The sequence below is a fragment of the Sceloporus occidentalis genome, unplaced genomic scaffold, assembly GCF_023333645.1.
Source record: "Sceloporus occidentalis isolate IW3139 unplaced genomic scaffold, rSceOcc1.0.p SCAF_2, whole genome shotgun sequence".
Classification (NCBI taxonomy): Eukaryota; Metazoa; Chordata; class Lepidosauria; order Squamata; family Phrynosomatidae; genus Sceloporus; species Sceloporus occidentalis.
Genome location: NW_028316982.1, coordinates 206,045,710 through 206,062,666, shown reverse-complemented (window position 1 = coordinate 206,062,666; position 16,957 = coordinate 206,045,710). Strand labels below are relative to the sequence as shown.

The following is a 16,957-nucleotide window of genomic DNA, read 5'->3' as shown; positions in this document are numbered from 1 at the left end:
CTTTGAGCTATTTTTTAAATTTTCTTCATTAAACTCATTGCGGAGAGTCATCAACTAACAGGGTTTTGCACACAGAACTGACAGGGATATGATTAATCTCTCTTCTTCTTGTTTAATCTAGACTATAGGACTCAGCCCGCTGAAATGAATCTCATCATGTGCACAGCAATCATAATCACACGACACCTACAGCTTTTCTATTGCATTTGCATTACATCTTTGGTGTTAAGTGAAGTAAGGCAAATTTTGTAAGAGATCTGCAGTGATTTAAGACACACAAAATAGGCTCTTCAAAAACATAAATGGTAGTTAGCTTACAGATTGTCACCAAATAGCCATTTCTTGATGGTTCTAGTAGAAAATTATCAATTTTCAGTTGACAAGTCATTTGTCACATGGGCATCAAAAAGTACCCACACAGCACTTGTTGGATTAAACTTGCATCTAAACTTTCCATTTACCCACATCCTCAGTAAAAATATATATGCTTGTACACCTTTACTGTTATACTTACAGATGCAATTTTAAACTATCAGTTATGGTGCTACAAAGAACACTATTTAAGGTCTATATCCTAACTTTCTGATGCAGCACCTACACACATATTTACTACTAGTGCTTAGTCTTTAAGATTAGCATCCAAAGCCCTAGTCGCTGTTTTACTGGTAAATGTGGTTAGGTTGGTGAATACAAGGAACAATGTCTTTCACTGTGTTTGCTCCACCCTTAGGAATGCTTACCCAGATGATCTTTTGAAAATCTTTAACAAGCACTGTCATCCACTCCTTCTATCCTAATACACAGTTTATTCTTGGCAAAACTTTACCACCACTCATAAAATACAAATGAATGCAATCAATCAATTGAAATCAACTGCTCTTCATATTTATTCACTAAAATATATTGTAGGAATGGTACTTGATGAACTATTGTTTCCTGCATTTTGGTTCCTCCTGCTTTCATCTCCTCATTGTATGACCTTGTAGCATCCTATGTGCACCCCCCCCCCCCATTTATAGAAAATCACAGCGATGTCATCAAGTAGCCACTTCAACAAGATTTCCCTGTTTGTGCCACTGACAATTGCTTTTCACATGCCTTGGTTGAAGTGGCTGTGGTTTTCTATAAGTGGGAGGGGGCACATAGGATGCTACAAGATCACTGAATAGCTATTCTCTGTGTTCCATATCAGTGACAAATGGTTAGGATGGAATGGACTCTTATTAGCAACAGATACTGTCAAACACAGGTGCACAACTAGACAACAATCAAGTAGAACATACACATACACCATGTAAAGGTTCTGTTTGGCCTATCCAGTTGCATACAAAACTTTGCTCAAATAATTGGTAATAAGCCTGGTAGTTGGAAGAGGGAGCAAAAAGTGGGATAGTGCAACTCTATAAAACACATAGCCCAAACAGCTGGTTGGATTTATGTATTTAAAAAATCATTCTAAAACTGATTCTCACTTGTGGGGGAAAGGTGGACCATTATCACCATCACCACTATGTTTTTACCTGTTGTGAGAAATGTTTGCATTCCATTCATAGGACAAAGTATGTTATTTCTGTATATTTATGAATCTTCACATGTTTGTGTCGATTTCAAAATATGTGTGTTCATTTATTTTTTATTTATCTTTATTAATTTTCTAATTTATTAAAATACAAAGTATGAACATATTTACCATGTTTACCACTATTGGTACAATACAATACATTGATGCAACAGTCGTCCTTCTTTTAGTTTGGTATAGAGTAAAGAGATTCTACAGTTTGCCTTATACTATATACTACTATCAATTGTCAATTATTCTTTAATAGCTCTTTATTAATTCCCCACTTAATATTCCAGTATTCAAGCATTGGAAGCCAGTCCTTTTCATATAGTACCATATTTTTTATTTCTGATCTCATAGGATAATTTATTTTCATCTCGTGAACACTTTGTAGCCAACTTTCGATGTTTGGTGACTCTATTTTTTCCAATTTTTCACAATTTCAATTCTTGTTGCAGTGATTAAATAAGGTAATATTCTCCAGATTCTTTCTTCCTTAGCATTATTGATTAAACAAGTCATATTAAGTTAGTAAACTTCTGGTTTATTGATTGGATTGTGGTATGAACACTTTCCCAGAATTTTTGTATAACCTCACATGTCCACCACATGTGGTACATCGTCCCTTTAGCTTTATTGCACCTCCAACATTTGTCTTCCTGAAGACTGTATATTTTCTTAATCTTTACTGGGGTGTAATACCATCTATTTGAAATTTTCATGAAGTTTTCTTTAAAATTCTGAGCAGCTGTAAATTTGTGTGGTTTTTTCCATGTTTTTCCCCAATTTTCTAATTTGATCAAATGGCCAAAATCTTGGGCCCATCGAATCATAGTAGTTTTTATTACTTTTTTTTCCAGTGTCTCTTTTTAATAAAACTTTATACAACTTGTTTATTTTCTTTTTGTCTTTTTTCCAAATAAGATCATCTATTTCATTTTGTTGTTGTTCTATTCCTTCTTTCTTTATATCTTCAAAAAATTTATTCTGGATTTGAGTGTAATTGAACCAATGTAACTTAAACCCCCTTTTATTGATCTCTTCTATATTCTTTAATTTTGTACAGCCTCTGTCATCTTTCTCAATTAAATCTTTGTAAGTTAACCATTTCTGATTATCTGACCATCTACCAAAGAGGCCTTCTTGAGAAGAAACCCACATTGGAGTTTTAGTATACCAATTAGCTTTGAGTTTTTTGCCATGAATTTAACAACGCTTTCCTAATAGGATGGTTATTGAAAGTCTTATCCACCGTAAATTTCTGATACCATAAGTAACCATGCCATCTGTATTTTAAATCAGGGCCCTATAGGTTCAACATGTTCTTATTTTCCAGTTTTATCCAGTCCTGCAGCCATGTACAATTAACAGCATGCAAATAAAGTTTCATATCTGGAAAGGCCCAACCCCCTCTTTCTTTTGCATCCCTTAATATTTGCCAAATATGCGTGTTCATTTATGTACATGTTTTTAATGGATGGATTGAGCACATAATTTCTGTCCATATTTTGGTTTGGGCAGCATAGACTGGGCAAGATTATTTTAAGCATGTCTCAGAACAAGAGTAAACAAAATTTTCATCCATTCCTAGCAAGAAGCTGGATTTGTTTATTCTAAATCTGGCTGTCAGTATCCACAAATCATTTGACTATGGCTTCATATGTGCAACCAACCTAGCAGTTTGAAACATGTAAACGTACAGGGAGATAAACAGGTACTGCTTTGGTGGGAAGGTAACAGCATTCCATGCAGCCATGCTGGCTCCATGACCACAAAGCTTACTTGACAATGTTGGCTCCCTCGGCTTAGTAACAGAGATGAGCACTGCCTCCTACAGTCAGACATGACTTGACAATCATGTCAAAGGGTAAACCTTTACCTTTTACTGCATGTGCAGCCCAACACCACACTTGCATGGTCAGAGCATAAACAGAAAACTGAATTAAAATTGTTTGTAGGAGATGCTAACATATAGTAATTGGTATTATCTCAAAAAATCGTACTCATTAATTTCTGCAACATTTGATACAGAAATGGTCAATGCCTGAAATTTTTAAATGAGGACATGAGTCTTAACAAAAACAGATTGAATATGGATGTATATTGATCTCAAAAGTAATCAAATGGAGTTTTCACAGAAAACCCAATCACTGTACCATTGACTAAGATCATTGTTTCACTTTCTCTAGATTTATTGTCCATATATCAGCAGGAATCAATATTATACCTTCATTGCCAGCCAAAGATAATGATCAGCTCACTCATAAATCTTTAGCTTCAAATGAAACAAATGAGAGTAGATGGAAATTCTACAGAAACTTTCTCACACTAAGACACTCTATATGCAAAACACTCCAGCCCTATCATATATTTGCAGAAGTTTGGGGATCAACTGCTCTTTATTCTATGCTAAAATAGCATCCCAGCTTGAAAGTAAGACAAAGATTACCCCTCTCTTTAGGTCACGGATACAGTACAGTGGGGTTCATGTGCATGTACCTAATTTATGCAATTTTGCAAGTTGCTTAGCTCAATACCTTAAGGTAAAGTACTATTTCCTGGGCAATCTATAATACAGGGTTACAGGGACTATATTTATTTATTTCATTTTATTGTACCATGGATATGTTAAGCTGAGAGACAGCAACTGGTCCAAGGTTACCCATCTGTCTGGGTGGAGAGGTGAACCTCCAAGTAACTAGCTAACATGCACTGTATGTGAAGCTGTCTTTGAAAATCCAAATGCTCCAAAATAGGGAAGGAGGACTGTTAATTGGGACAGTATTGTCTGCACAATATAATCATGCGATCTTATGTTCTGCAATATGCACTTAATTTTTTGGGCAAAGTGATTGAGAGGGCAGTTGCCTTCCAACTCCAAGCCGTCTTGGATGAAACCGATTATCTCGACCCATTTCAAACCGGCTTTATGTTGGGATATGGAGTGGAGATGGTCACGGTCGCCTTAGTCGATGATCTCCATCTGGGCATCGACATGGGGAAGTGTGACCCTGCTGGTGCTCTTGGACATCTCAGCGGCTTTCGATACCATTGACCATGGTATCCTTCTGGAACGCCTGAGGGAGTTAGGTAACAGAGGCACTGCTTTGCAGTGGCTCAGGTCCTATCTCTCGGGAAGATTCCAGATGGTGTCACTGGGGGACAGTTATTCGTCTAAGAGGGAGCTCAAATCAGGTGTCCCTCAAGGTGCGATTCTGTCCCCAATGCTGTTTAACATTTACATGAAACCGCTGGGAGTGATCCTCCGGAGACATGGGTGTGGTGTTATCAGTATGCTGATGACACCCAAATATGTTTCTCTATGTCTCCGACTGTTACAGTGAGTAAGGATGGCATCTCTCTCTGAATGCCTGCCTTGAGTCGGTATGGGCTGGATGAGGGAAAACAAACTCAGACTGAATCCAGAGAAAACGGATGTATTTGCAATAGGCACCTCAGGTCTGGGGAAGGAAATTTATCTACATGTCCTGGATGGGGTCACACTTCCCCTGAAGGATGAAGTTCGCAATGGGAGTACTTCTGGATCCATCTCTACAATTGCCATCTCAAGTAGATGTGATGGTCAGAAGTGCTTGGTACCAACTTTGGTTGATACGCCAACTGTGTCCCTACCTAGACCAAAAGGACCTTGAAGCTGTGGTATATGCTCTGGTAATCTGTCGTCTCATTCAAAAAGGCGACAAAAACCTTTCTCTTCCGGCAGGCCTTCCCCGATTGATAATGTCCAGAACCAATTGAATCCCCCTTTTATTATTTTTTATTATTATTTTTCTTATTTGTGATTTGTTTTTAACTTTTAACTTTGATGTATTGTTATGTACTTTTAAAACTTTTTTTACTGTTTAATTTTATAGGTGGGAGGGAGGGTTGGGTCGGGGTTTTGTGGGGCTTGTTGTTTTTATTGTTGTATATTGTATTTTCTTTGTTATTACCTGCCTCGATTCTCAGTCGGAAGAGGCGGGATATAAATAAATATTTATTGTTGTTGTTGTTGTTGTTGTTACTACCCTTGTACCAAGTTCGGAAGCTTCAACTAGTGCAAAATATGTCAGCCAAACTGGTCGCCGGTTCTTCAAGGTTTGACCACATAACACCAATTTTAAAAGACCTTCATTGGCTCCCAATTTGCTTCCGGGTGCAATACAAAGTGTTGGTTATCACCTTTAAAGCCCCACATGGCTCAGGTCCGAGTTACTTATGGAAACGCATCTCCTTATATAATCCACCCCACACTCTGAGAACAACGGGGAAGAATCTTCTGGAATTAACAACCAAATTTGTTTCAACTTCCCAAAGAGCCTTTACTATAGCTGATCCAAGATTGTGGAACAGTCTCCCGGAAGAGATCCATCTTACTACCTCCCTGGAAACTTTCAGGAGGGCAGTTAAGATGGAGCTCTTCCGGTGAGCATATCCACCCGACTTCATGTAAGACATAGATCCACTTCCTTGAATAGGATGAGAACATCCTTGCTCCACTGTCGCTTTGTGCTACTTGTTTTTAATTGTTAATTTTCATGTATTTTATTGAATTGCTGTGCTCTATTGTGTACTGTATTTTATGCTAGGTTGTAATCCCACCTCGATCCAGCTAGGAGAGGCAGGAGAATATAAATAAGTTGTTGTTGTTATTATTATTATTATTATTATTATTATTATTAGTCTGGTATCAAATTTAGCTGTAAACCTCAGGTCCAGGGGCACAGATAGGCTGATTATAAATAGATTAAGATTGTTTTACAGTTGTAAACTGCTTAGACACTGCTTAGGCGGTATGAAGCAGTATATAACTGAAGCTTGTTTGTTTGAAGCTTGTTAAATAGGACCTGGTCCACTAGTCAGCCAGGGCTGCTAGATACTCCTTGTTCCACCCTTCCAGTTTCTGCCATGGAAGGAGGAAGGGGGAAGAATGAGGAGCACAGAAGTGGACCCTCTAGCAGCCCTTGTATGCTAAGAGAGGACTTTGTAATCTCCATTTTCCTCTGTTCCTTCTATGGCCAGGAGGATGCCCAAGACAGGAAGTCATGTATGTGTGCATATACACATGAATGTTGCATATATACATGTGTATTTATGGGGGGAATGACATTATGTGGCCATAATGTCTTCTGTTTCCATCTTGGGATGTGGCTCTCTGGAGGTACTTTCTGCCTCTGCATTGCCAGCCCCTAAGCATCATTGCTGCTTGAGTATGTGTCTCTCTTTATATATTTACCTAGGCTCTAAAGTCTTCTTTTGAAATGACTTTCCAGGAGCCACTCTCAGAGGAGATGGAGCAAATAACAACTGTGGTCTTTTCTGTGGTGCCATGTCAATTTTAATCTGAATGTATAATTTTTATGTATTGTATCTTGTGGATTGTTGTACACCGCCCTGATTTGTAGAAGGGCGGTATATAAATAAAATTTTTATTTTATTTAATTAGCAGAAGTCTTCGCCAGAGACGCTGGCTGGATGCCTACACTATGGGCTTTTTTGTGCCAGAGGAAGACTTTCTAAATATGTTTTACTTTTCAGCCAGAGAATAAGACTAAGGCAAATTTAAGAGCAGAAGACAACATTACAAGCTCAAGTTATATTTTTTAAATTGGAAGACTTAATAGATTTAGCTAAATATTAACACCCAGCTCACCACAACACTGGTATCATACACCGGCTCTTCATACGTATTATCATTACAGCTTTTAAATGTCCTATGTGCTCTAGAAGAAGCACATTGTAAGATAAGATTGCATCCTAAGGTTCACCAACGCCAAGAAATCATTCTTCATTATTCTGAATAAATAAAAGGTCTAAGCATTTGCATTTCCTTTCTTTCCTTATTGAAAACAAGAAGCTCTAAATTAACACTAAGCAAATATTTATGTTTGTGTCCATACTTCACAATTATAGTACTTTGATCCCACTTTAACTGCCATAGCTCCACACTATGGAATCCTGGGATGTGTAGTAAAGGCATATGCAGAATTCTCTAGTGTACTTTCTGGCATTCCAACATTTGAGTTGTCTGCTAAACATGTCACAAAATGGCATATCCCAGGATTCCATAGGATGGAACAAGGACAACTGAAATGGTATGAGACTGATATAATTGTGTTGTATGGATGCACACCTATGTTTCAAAATTCTGAAGTTTCAAGTACTACATCTGACTTCCAGAAAGGTCCCTTTGTCTTTTTTGTTGGTTTCAGTTCTTGTATTTTCTTACCATTTTTATTTCAAATCATCTTCTTTTTGATTTCTCCTATTTCTCTTCCTGCTTTCACACCCTCAGAGATCCCAACCCCCCTTTGGGATGCCTAGTTTTGTGCATTACAATCGTTACATGTAGAAATAATGCCTCCTCATGCCAGCTATTTTTCTTTTTCTGTTTCTGTAAGTTGATTTGATTTTGATTTTAACTGGCTGTAATTAAAAAGAGTGGAAGATGAATTGCATCGTATACTAATATGTAGAGACACACTGCACCAGCTCATGCCACACAGAAATATCTGCCAGTAGGGATGGATCATGCTTTGGAGAAGAACAAGAAAGAGCAACCACTTATGAAGAGAACATAAAGAGTGAATTTGATGCAAACAGGATGTCCACATTCTTAGCGGGAAGCAGAGAGAGGTTGCCCCCTCTTGTGATCTAAATTGCAACCCATCCACTTTATCCAATTGATCTCAGAGAAGCCCACTGAGAATCTGGCAAGTTGCAATTGTTCATTATTTCAGTTTCTTGGTTGTGCTAAAGGTTGGCAGAATCCAGGAAATAAGCTATAGCTCTTGCATAGTGTGATAGTTACTATGATTTGTATTCTTTCTGGTTAGCTGAGTGCTCTTGGAGTGTATTAAAAACTGGCATGGAAACAGTAAGGTTATTTCCAAATTTTCTCTTAGCTTTGTTTTCAGTAAAACTGCTTGAAAAAAGATGCCACATGTTGACTGACACATTGCAAATATATTCCTCCACTTCATCCTGCATCCAAATCCCCAATGCATTACTCTCGTGTAACTCACTGGGGAGTAAACATCAAGTTACGGCAACATATTGGCTGCACAGATATTATACTTGCAAAGAATTTTCATAAACAAGATCTGAATGCTTTCATAAAATTTTGTTTTTGGCTCCCCCCACCCACCCACCCACCCACTGTTTCCTTTGAACCATGGCCGGAATCCTGATGGGGTCTTACTTCTTTTTAAATGGACTTCTACAGGAATTAGAACTAGGCAGTTCCATAACATTTGTATCCAGTAGAGAACTGTTGTTACATTACTATGCAGCAGAGCTGGAAAAATGAAAATGCACAACAGGATGTGCTTCACACTGATCCCAATATGCCTCACATCAGTCTTGATGCAGATTGGGCACCAATGCAGATTGGGCACTCTTGCTAGTGATCCGTTACACATCTTTGCAATTCAGTAAATGAGTTTCTTAGTGCCTCATCTACATAACTAGGCATACATAAAATTACATAATGTAACAGGCCATAATGTAACAGGTGAAATTACATAATGTAACAACAAATATCTTTTCAAATCCAGTAGTCGAAATTCAAGATGTTTAGCAAGTGAACTATTAATAGTTTTCATTCTTAGTCAAATCTTTCAGTGTTGCTTGCTACTCACACTTTTATGACCTTACCATAAACTTGACATAAATTAATCTTTCTTTCCAAGGTGTATAAAGATAACATGCATACACAGGTCTGGGAATAAGCCCTGTGGAACTTATTTCTGAGTAGACATGTACAGGATTGAAAGTTTCCTGAGTTAAATCCTGTTGTACTGTAAATAATAAATATATAGTATATGGGCTAAAGTGCAAAGATATCCAACTGAACACTAAAATCAGAATCTTCCAATCCATTGTATTCACCATCACGATGTACAGATGAGAGAGCTGGATAGTGAAGAAAGAAGGCAAGAGGAAAATCAACACTTTTTAGCTGTGGTGCTGGAAAAGCGTGCTGAGGATACAATGGGCAGCACAAAAGACAAACAAGTGGGTTCTTTAGCAGAGAAAGGCAGATATTTTCCTGGAAGCCAAGTTTACCAAATTAAGGCTCTTGTACCTTGGCCATATGATGAGAAACTAAGACTCATTACAAAAGAAAATAATCCTAGGGAAGATGGAGGGCAGTAGAAAGAGAGGAAGATCATGTCAGATGGATAGACTCAATCAAGGAGATCATGGGCATCAATCTACAACATTTAAGCAGAGCAGTGAAGGATAAGTCTCATCCACAGGGTCGCCATGAATCAGGGATGACTTGAGGGCATTTAACAACTAGAAGCAGTCTTCAATTCTAGTGCCCCTGCAACATCTTTCTGCTTCTTTGAGGAAGCCTCGCATATTTTCAATACCTGGACTGTATTTGAATACGTTTCTCATGAATGTGTGCTGTGTAACCATGTATGCCTATGGGTTTGCTGATTTACATTTGTTTTTAAAATAGTTTTTCATCCTACAGAGCCAGGGTGGGAATTACGTAGACCTCCAGATGTTGTTGAGCTATAGCTCTCCAAATTCCACACCACTGGCTATGCTCAGAATTGCAGTTCAACAACACTGGAATGCTGCGTGATTCCCACTGTTGCTACAGAGAGTTAAATAGTGAGAGAAACAATTGAGGACTGAATATCAGGAAACTTCAGTCATAATTTTAGATCTGCTTTCAGTTCTCCCACTTCACACCAACTCTAATGAAAAAGATGTGCATTATGGCCTTTTCTCTCCCTCCCTTCCTCTTCTCTCTCGCGGGAGATACAGATTCATCTGCAAACTATTCTAGTGGGGGCAGGGAGGCTTAAATTATTATTTAGATATCAGGTGATACTAGGTTGTTTTAACAGGAATTTCTGGTAAGGATTTAGTCTCCATGGACCAGCTGCAGAGGTAATATCCACCCACAGAAAACAATAGCTTAGGAACTCCAGTTAGGTTACCTTAAATCAGTAGGAAAAGTCAGCAAATTCTTCCAAGTCTTATATTTCTCCTGCTAATAGTTGAATATTTCTACACTTTGAAATAACACCCAGGATTTGTGTAGTGTGGAATGAGTTTTTCTTATATTGGTATTTTTGTTGCATTATTGATCCTTTTCTATAGTCTTGTATAATACTAAGCACTCCATATTCCTAACCCAGAGTCTACATCCAAAATCCACCCATTTATAATTTTTATGGGGAGAAAAAGGGAGGGGACAGGCAGTCTATTCAATATTCCAATAAAGTCTGCTTTGACACTTTTAGTATGGAAAAGCAGTGTGGGTTCTAAGGGTCAGGGACAAAATGTATTTAGAAAAGGCAAAACAATAACTAAAGCCCAAACATTTTTGCAAAGCCAAGCAAAGAAAGAAAAACCAAAATTCCTTTGATATTAGACAGGAACCAAATGTTGTTTCCTAACTATACAGCTTCCACTGATACCAGCAGTTCATAATATAATCAACCTTGAATATAAGCCAAAATTCTTCTCAAATGAAAATTGGAAAATGTATTTGACTCTTCAGTTCAGAAGCAATAGAAATGTTATACTAGAAAAGGGATGATTCCTCTCAGCTTTCGTTCTTGGAACAAGGTGTATCGCTTGATATCATTAGAATTACTCATCAAAAGAGAAATTCATTTTAAATCAGTACACTCACAGAAGCTACCCCCCTCCCTCCATACATAAACTAGGAAGATTATAAATTCTACCAGGCATATTTTTCCCATATACAACGTGGCCTTAATTAGCAGCAACTAAAAGAAAATAAAGTGTCTTCTTCATGCAATACATTGAGTTCCAATTTACATACAGCTCAGAAGATTTGTTAAACATCCACTTTCTGGCCTTAAAATGAATTAACATGTCCATACTGTACTTCTTACTATTGTCCTAGTCCAATGCCCAAATCACTATGCCATCTTGGCTCTCTTTAACACTAATAAATCTCCAGGATCTCAGCTATATATAAATTACAAGAATGGTTAGAGGTTGTGAAGAAACAGCAGCTTAACTACAGAGCACCACCTTGAAAGTTTTTTTTAAAAGAAGGTCATTTATCAGAGGTATAAATGGCCTAACCTTTTTCTTCTTCCTTTTGTTCAATAAGAATAGTTGTTTTCTTTTATGCTTACTGTACTGTTTTTAAAAATATCTACTGACCTAGCTATCTATATACTGCAACAAAAATAAGATTGAGGTCCTGAACATCTCACTCTTCAGTTTGAAAGAATTATTCCATTGTGGGAGATTTCTCCCCCTCCCCTTTGCTAAGTACAAAAAACCTCCAGAAGATAAGAAGCTTTAGCCTTTTGACTCACTGGTTTATAGTTCATAAAAGAAATTAGCTGTGAAACTATAAGTAATTAGGTCAGATCTCTCATGCCATGCAGAATCAAGCCATACATGATAAATGTGAATTGTGTGATAACTTCGCATATTAGATCCTGAACTGCATTTGCTGAGATGCTGTGTTAAGGCATTCTGTCAAAAGTGCTTAAGCTGAAAGGCAATGACACAATCTAGATGGAAATTGTTCATGCATGTTTTGAAGAACTTTGCATAATGACTTTATTATTATTGCCAAGTTCTGCAGGAAATTAATGCAGAAGAATAGTCAGGAATAAGGCTTGGAAGGGAAAGCTGGGGTAATATTACAGAATGAGCATTATCACTGGGGAGTTGGATAACACTGATTGTGTTTCTAGAAACAGCAGGTATGATGTACGGTTTAAGATATTACAAGGTTTGGCCTTCAAATAGCAAGGTGATACTCCCCACATGTCTTGTTTTAATCTGAAAATACACAAGTGGCACATATACCACCTTGTCAAGTCTTGCGGTTACCTGGAAATGTATGTATGTTTTTTTTTTTAAATCAATGAAACTGTGTTGCTGCTCATTTTAATAGTGGCTATCAAATTTCATTGTAGTTGTTGAATCTACCCTAAGGACCATGTTAGCCACCAGTGCATAAGAATAATAGTATTCACAATCCAATGTAGTGGAAAGACATATTCATAGTATTCATCATATCCAAACATATACTTAAGTAATTTTGTTATTAAACATGCAGAATTTGTACATTTGAATGTTTCATGTACAAGAAAGAGGAATGATCTGAATAAGAATAACCTGAATATAATCTGACCATTGCATTTCAGGAAATGTGTTCTTTGATATAACGTTCTAATAGTTAGAACGATGCACCAAGGACCATATTTCTTGAATAAGTGTATAATGCTGATTTTGATTTTTCAAGTTCTTTATACTCAGTGATGATACACAGTCACACACATAAGTGGAAAAATAAAATCTCAGATTAAAAATTCATATTGATGATTGTTTATTTGCTGACTTTTGCTATGGCTGGTCCTAGAGAATTTGCTGTCTGAGCTGAGTAACAAGACGGCATCTCTCCCCTGTTCAGCACAGAGCAAACTGGGCTTACAACAGAAATTTACTTCAGTATTGGTGATGAATGTCTTCCACCCCACTGGTGGCAATATTCTAGTTTATAGGCCGAGGGAACAGATTCTTTGACATGCACAACATTTTCCTGTAACAGCATGAAACAGCTGACAAGTCCAGGAGAAGCAGCCAGTTAGACATTATTACTGTCCTCCATCATTAGCCATCTGAGATGATGCCACTCTTCCTAATAATAACAGCATCAGGCTTGGTTTTGCTGACCTTTCAAATGTTATTTCAGACTTGCTTGCATCACCTCAAATTGCCAAAACTTACTGGTTGAACATTTTTTGAGAAATTATTACATTCAAAGCTTGGAACATCGTTTTGAAAAGTTATTGTATTTATGTTACTTTTAAAAGTTGCCTACTGCTCATTATGTTATGATGAACACAATCATAATATATTACTAATGTCTGGAAAAGTTCTTCCCAAATTCCCCCCCCCCCTCTGCCACCCAAATGACCTCTTCAATAACAGTAGTAATATGACCAGTTGTTACATTATTCTGTAGAAGGACCACTCATGCTCTTGCTGTTCCTTTGTTACATAGACCTAAACCCATTTAAAGTCGAAGGCTTTCATGGCCGGCATCCATAGTTTTTTGTGGGTTTTTTAGGCTATGTGGCCATGTTCCAGAAAAGTTTCTTCCTGACGTTTCACCAGCATCTGTGGCTGGCATCTTCAGAGATGTCATTCTCTGAAGCTGCCAGCCACAGATGCTGGCAAAACATCAGGAAGAAACTTTTCTGGAACATGGCCACATAGCCCAAAAAACCCACAAAAAACTAAACCCATTTGTTAGCTTTGTTAAACCCAGTGAACTAACAAAATATGTTTTTAGTCTATTTAAATTATTTGTATTGTTTTAATCTGTTAATATTGATCTATTTGCCACCCTTACCTCTTTGTATGCCACCTTTAGCTCTCATTATATGATGTGTGTGTGTAAATATGTAAATAAATAAATAATGAAATACTGAAATAAATTTTACAACTATGGTCCAAAACACACTACAGAAATAATCCACTATGAGACCACTTTAACTACCCTGCCTCTGTGCTAGGAATCCTGTGAATTTTAATTTTATTGTGGCACCAGAACTCTCTGACAGGGAACGCTAAATGCCTCACAAAATTACATTTCCCAGAATTCCTTAGCATTTAGCCAAGGGAGTTAACGCGGTCTCAAACTGGATTATTTCTGCAGTGTGCTTTGGACCTATATTGAGAAGTTCCTTCAGTAATGATAGTGAAACAGGATATTCTGCTATTATTTTCCAGGACACTAAAAATGGCACTAACCATTGTGGGGAGGAAGACCGTGCGTATTAAACTACACTAAAAAAAAATGCTGCCAGCAGATGTTCCATATTTACCTCTTTTATCAGGTTCATAAATCTGGGTCCAAACCGCCATGGCTTGTGTCTGTGACACTGCAGGGAACTGACAGTCATTTGGGAAGCACGCTGGGAAGCCACTGCTACCAAGTAAACAGCATCATATATCAGAGCTGCTTCTGTCTGTTTTGGGGGGGGAAATAGAAAAGGTTTCTTAGACAACATTTTTAATATCACAGTGTTGTTTTCCACTGCCCACTACAAAATATTACCCCTGTGTTTAGATGCAAAGGGATCTTGTAGCAGCTTTGATACTAACTGTGTGAAAGAGATGGTAGCATAAGCATTAATAGACTGCTCATGTACAACTTCTTTCACACAGTTAGTATCAAAGGTAGTATAAGATCCCTTTGCATACTGATATTCCATACTAACATGGCTATATCTCTAAATTCTATCCCTGTGTTTAGAGTTTGTGACTCATCCAGTAAATTATCTATGATGGAGGAATAGTGTATCTTATTTTAGGGTTGATTTTTCTGGGCCAGCAAAACTTTGAATCAAGGCATTAGGGTCAATTTAAGTGGCAGAACCTTTCTGAGACTATCAGGTCTATTGCAACAGACATGGTTACAGACCAAGCCTTTAATGCAACATAGAATTACATATAAAACTTAGTAAGCTGCATAAGAAGATAAAAAAACCTGTAAAATAGCATTTACTTTACTAACAAGATCATGACAAGTCTTTATAAAACAGTAAACTAACCCACTTTATATATACACCATTATGCTAACCATACAAAATCCTTTGAGAAATTGATAGATTAATTTTCTATTTTATTAACCTAACTAAATTATGTATAAATACTAGAGTGGTTTACAATGATATATGATCCAAATTTATCCACTACTATTTCACATAGTGCAAACCTGGGATTACTCTTGACACACCAATTAGAACTAAATTTGTTTGTTTCCCTTCATGTCATTTCCAACTTATTGCAACCCTAAGGCAAATTTATAACATGGTTTTCTCAGCAATATTTCTTCAGAAAAAGTTTATCATTGCCTCCTTCTGAGTCTGAGAGACTGTGTCTTGTCCAAGGTGATCCAGTGGGTTTCCATGGTTTAGCAGCGGTTTTAGTCTCCAGAGACCAAACCACTACCCCACACTGGCTCCCAATTAGAACTGAATACAATCTATTAAACTGGGACCAGAAGAGCTACATCCAGATCCGGCCCTACATTTAGACATAGTGAGGCAGCTGCCTTAGGCAAACAACGTGGCAAGTCATGAAAGGGCAGCAAATTGTTAGTTACTTAATTTATTGTTGTTGTTTCTTTATTGCCAAGGAAAGACACTTGCATGAATGTCTGTTCCAGTTGTCAAAATAACTTGGATTGATTCAAAAACTGTGTACCTTGAGTTGTGCTATTACTTCTCTCTCTCTCTCTCTCTCTCTCTCTCTCTCTCTCTCTCTCTCTCTCTCTGTGTGTGTGTGTGTGTGTGTGTGTGTGTGTGTGTGTGTGACTTCAAGTCTCCTTATGGCAACCCTGAGAATTTCACAGGATTTTCTTAGGCAAATGATAATGCAGAGATGGTTTTGCTAGTTTCTTCTTCTGAAGTATGCCTTACACTATATATTTGCTTGGCTATCCCTGCTGAAATTCCATCACCTTAACAACTTTAAAAAAAAAGGTCACCCTCTCCTCTGCTCTGGCCACTTCCTGGTAGTCTAGTATTTCAATCTGTTAGTCAAACCATGAGACCTTAAAACTGATGCTCTCTAAAGAGGTCTCTGGTGGGCCTCTCATTCTCAATGACCACCTGCTCTTTCTTCAGCTCACACAGTGGGTGGCCATTACTACCGCTGTTAAGTCACCATGCCCCTTACAATACCTTTTAATGATTATTTGGTGCATGGTCTTATTGCCACAGATGGAACTGCAGTATGAAGTTCACATGGGGAACTCCTACACCAAATCCGACCTTTTGCTAATGTACCAGCCTGCAGCTTTTCATGTCTTCAGCTCCAAAATTTTAAAGAACACGTCCATTATAAGATGAAGGGCCTGGTAATAAGTATCCATTTGCATTTACTTGAACATCTTTGATCTACAGTCCTTTCCTTAATGGAGATGAGAACTTACTGTTTCACTTAGCGTATTACAAACAAATAGTGCCATCCTTCTTATGAAGCTGTGCTGCTGAATGGCTTCACTGTTTTGGGTTTGTATTTTAATTGCTGCGTTACTGTAAACCAACCTTGAATTTTATATTTATGAAGGATAGTATATAAATATTGTTAACAATATGTACATGCTAAGAATATATAAAAAAACTTGGAATTTTCTTGTGCTTGATGAGAAAAGCTGCTTCAAAACATTAAAGGCACACTACTGGAAAAAAACAAAACAAAACAAAAACTTAACCCCAACAAGTATTCACTTCCAGGACTTTTTTTTTTTTTTTGGTATCAATAATGTTTTTTCAAACAACTCCCAAAATGAGAAAACTCACTGAAAAATGTATTTAAAATGCTCATATTCAGACCCAGCAGCCAGAAAACTTCTGAAATGTT

General features: G+C 37.4%; 1 protein-coding gene across 9 annotated transcripts in view; it reads right to left on the bottom strand.

Annotated features, from left to right (window-relative positions):
- Positions 1-16,957, bottom strand: part of GRIK1 (glutamate ionotropic receptor kainate type subunit 1) — a 221,483-nt gene that overhangs the window by 61,912 nt on the left and 142,614 nt on the right. For 8 of the 9 annotated variants that reach the window (XM_089512115.1, XM_089512119.1, XM_089512120.1 and 5 more), the window contains one exon: positions 14,413-14,556. The exons of the other annotated variant lie outside the window; for it this stretch is intronic. In XM_089512115.1, the coding sequence (XP_089368241.1) occupies positions 14,413-14,556 (144 nt within the window). The remainder of the gene's footprint in view (positions 1-14,412; positions 14,557-16,957) is intronic. 9 annotated transcript variants of the gene reach the window in all.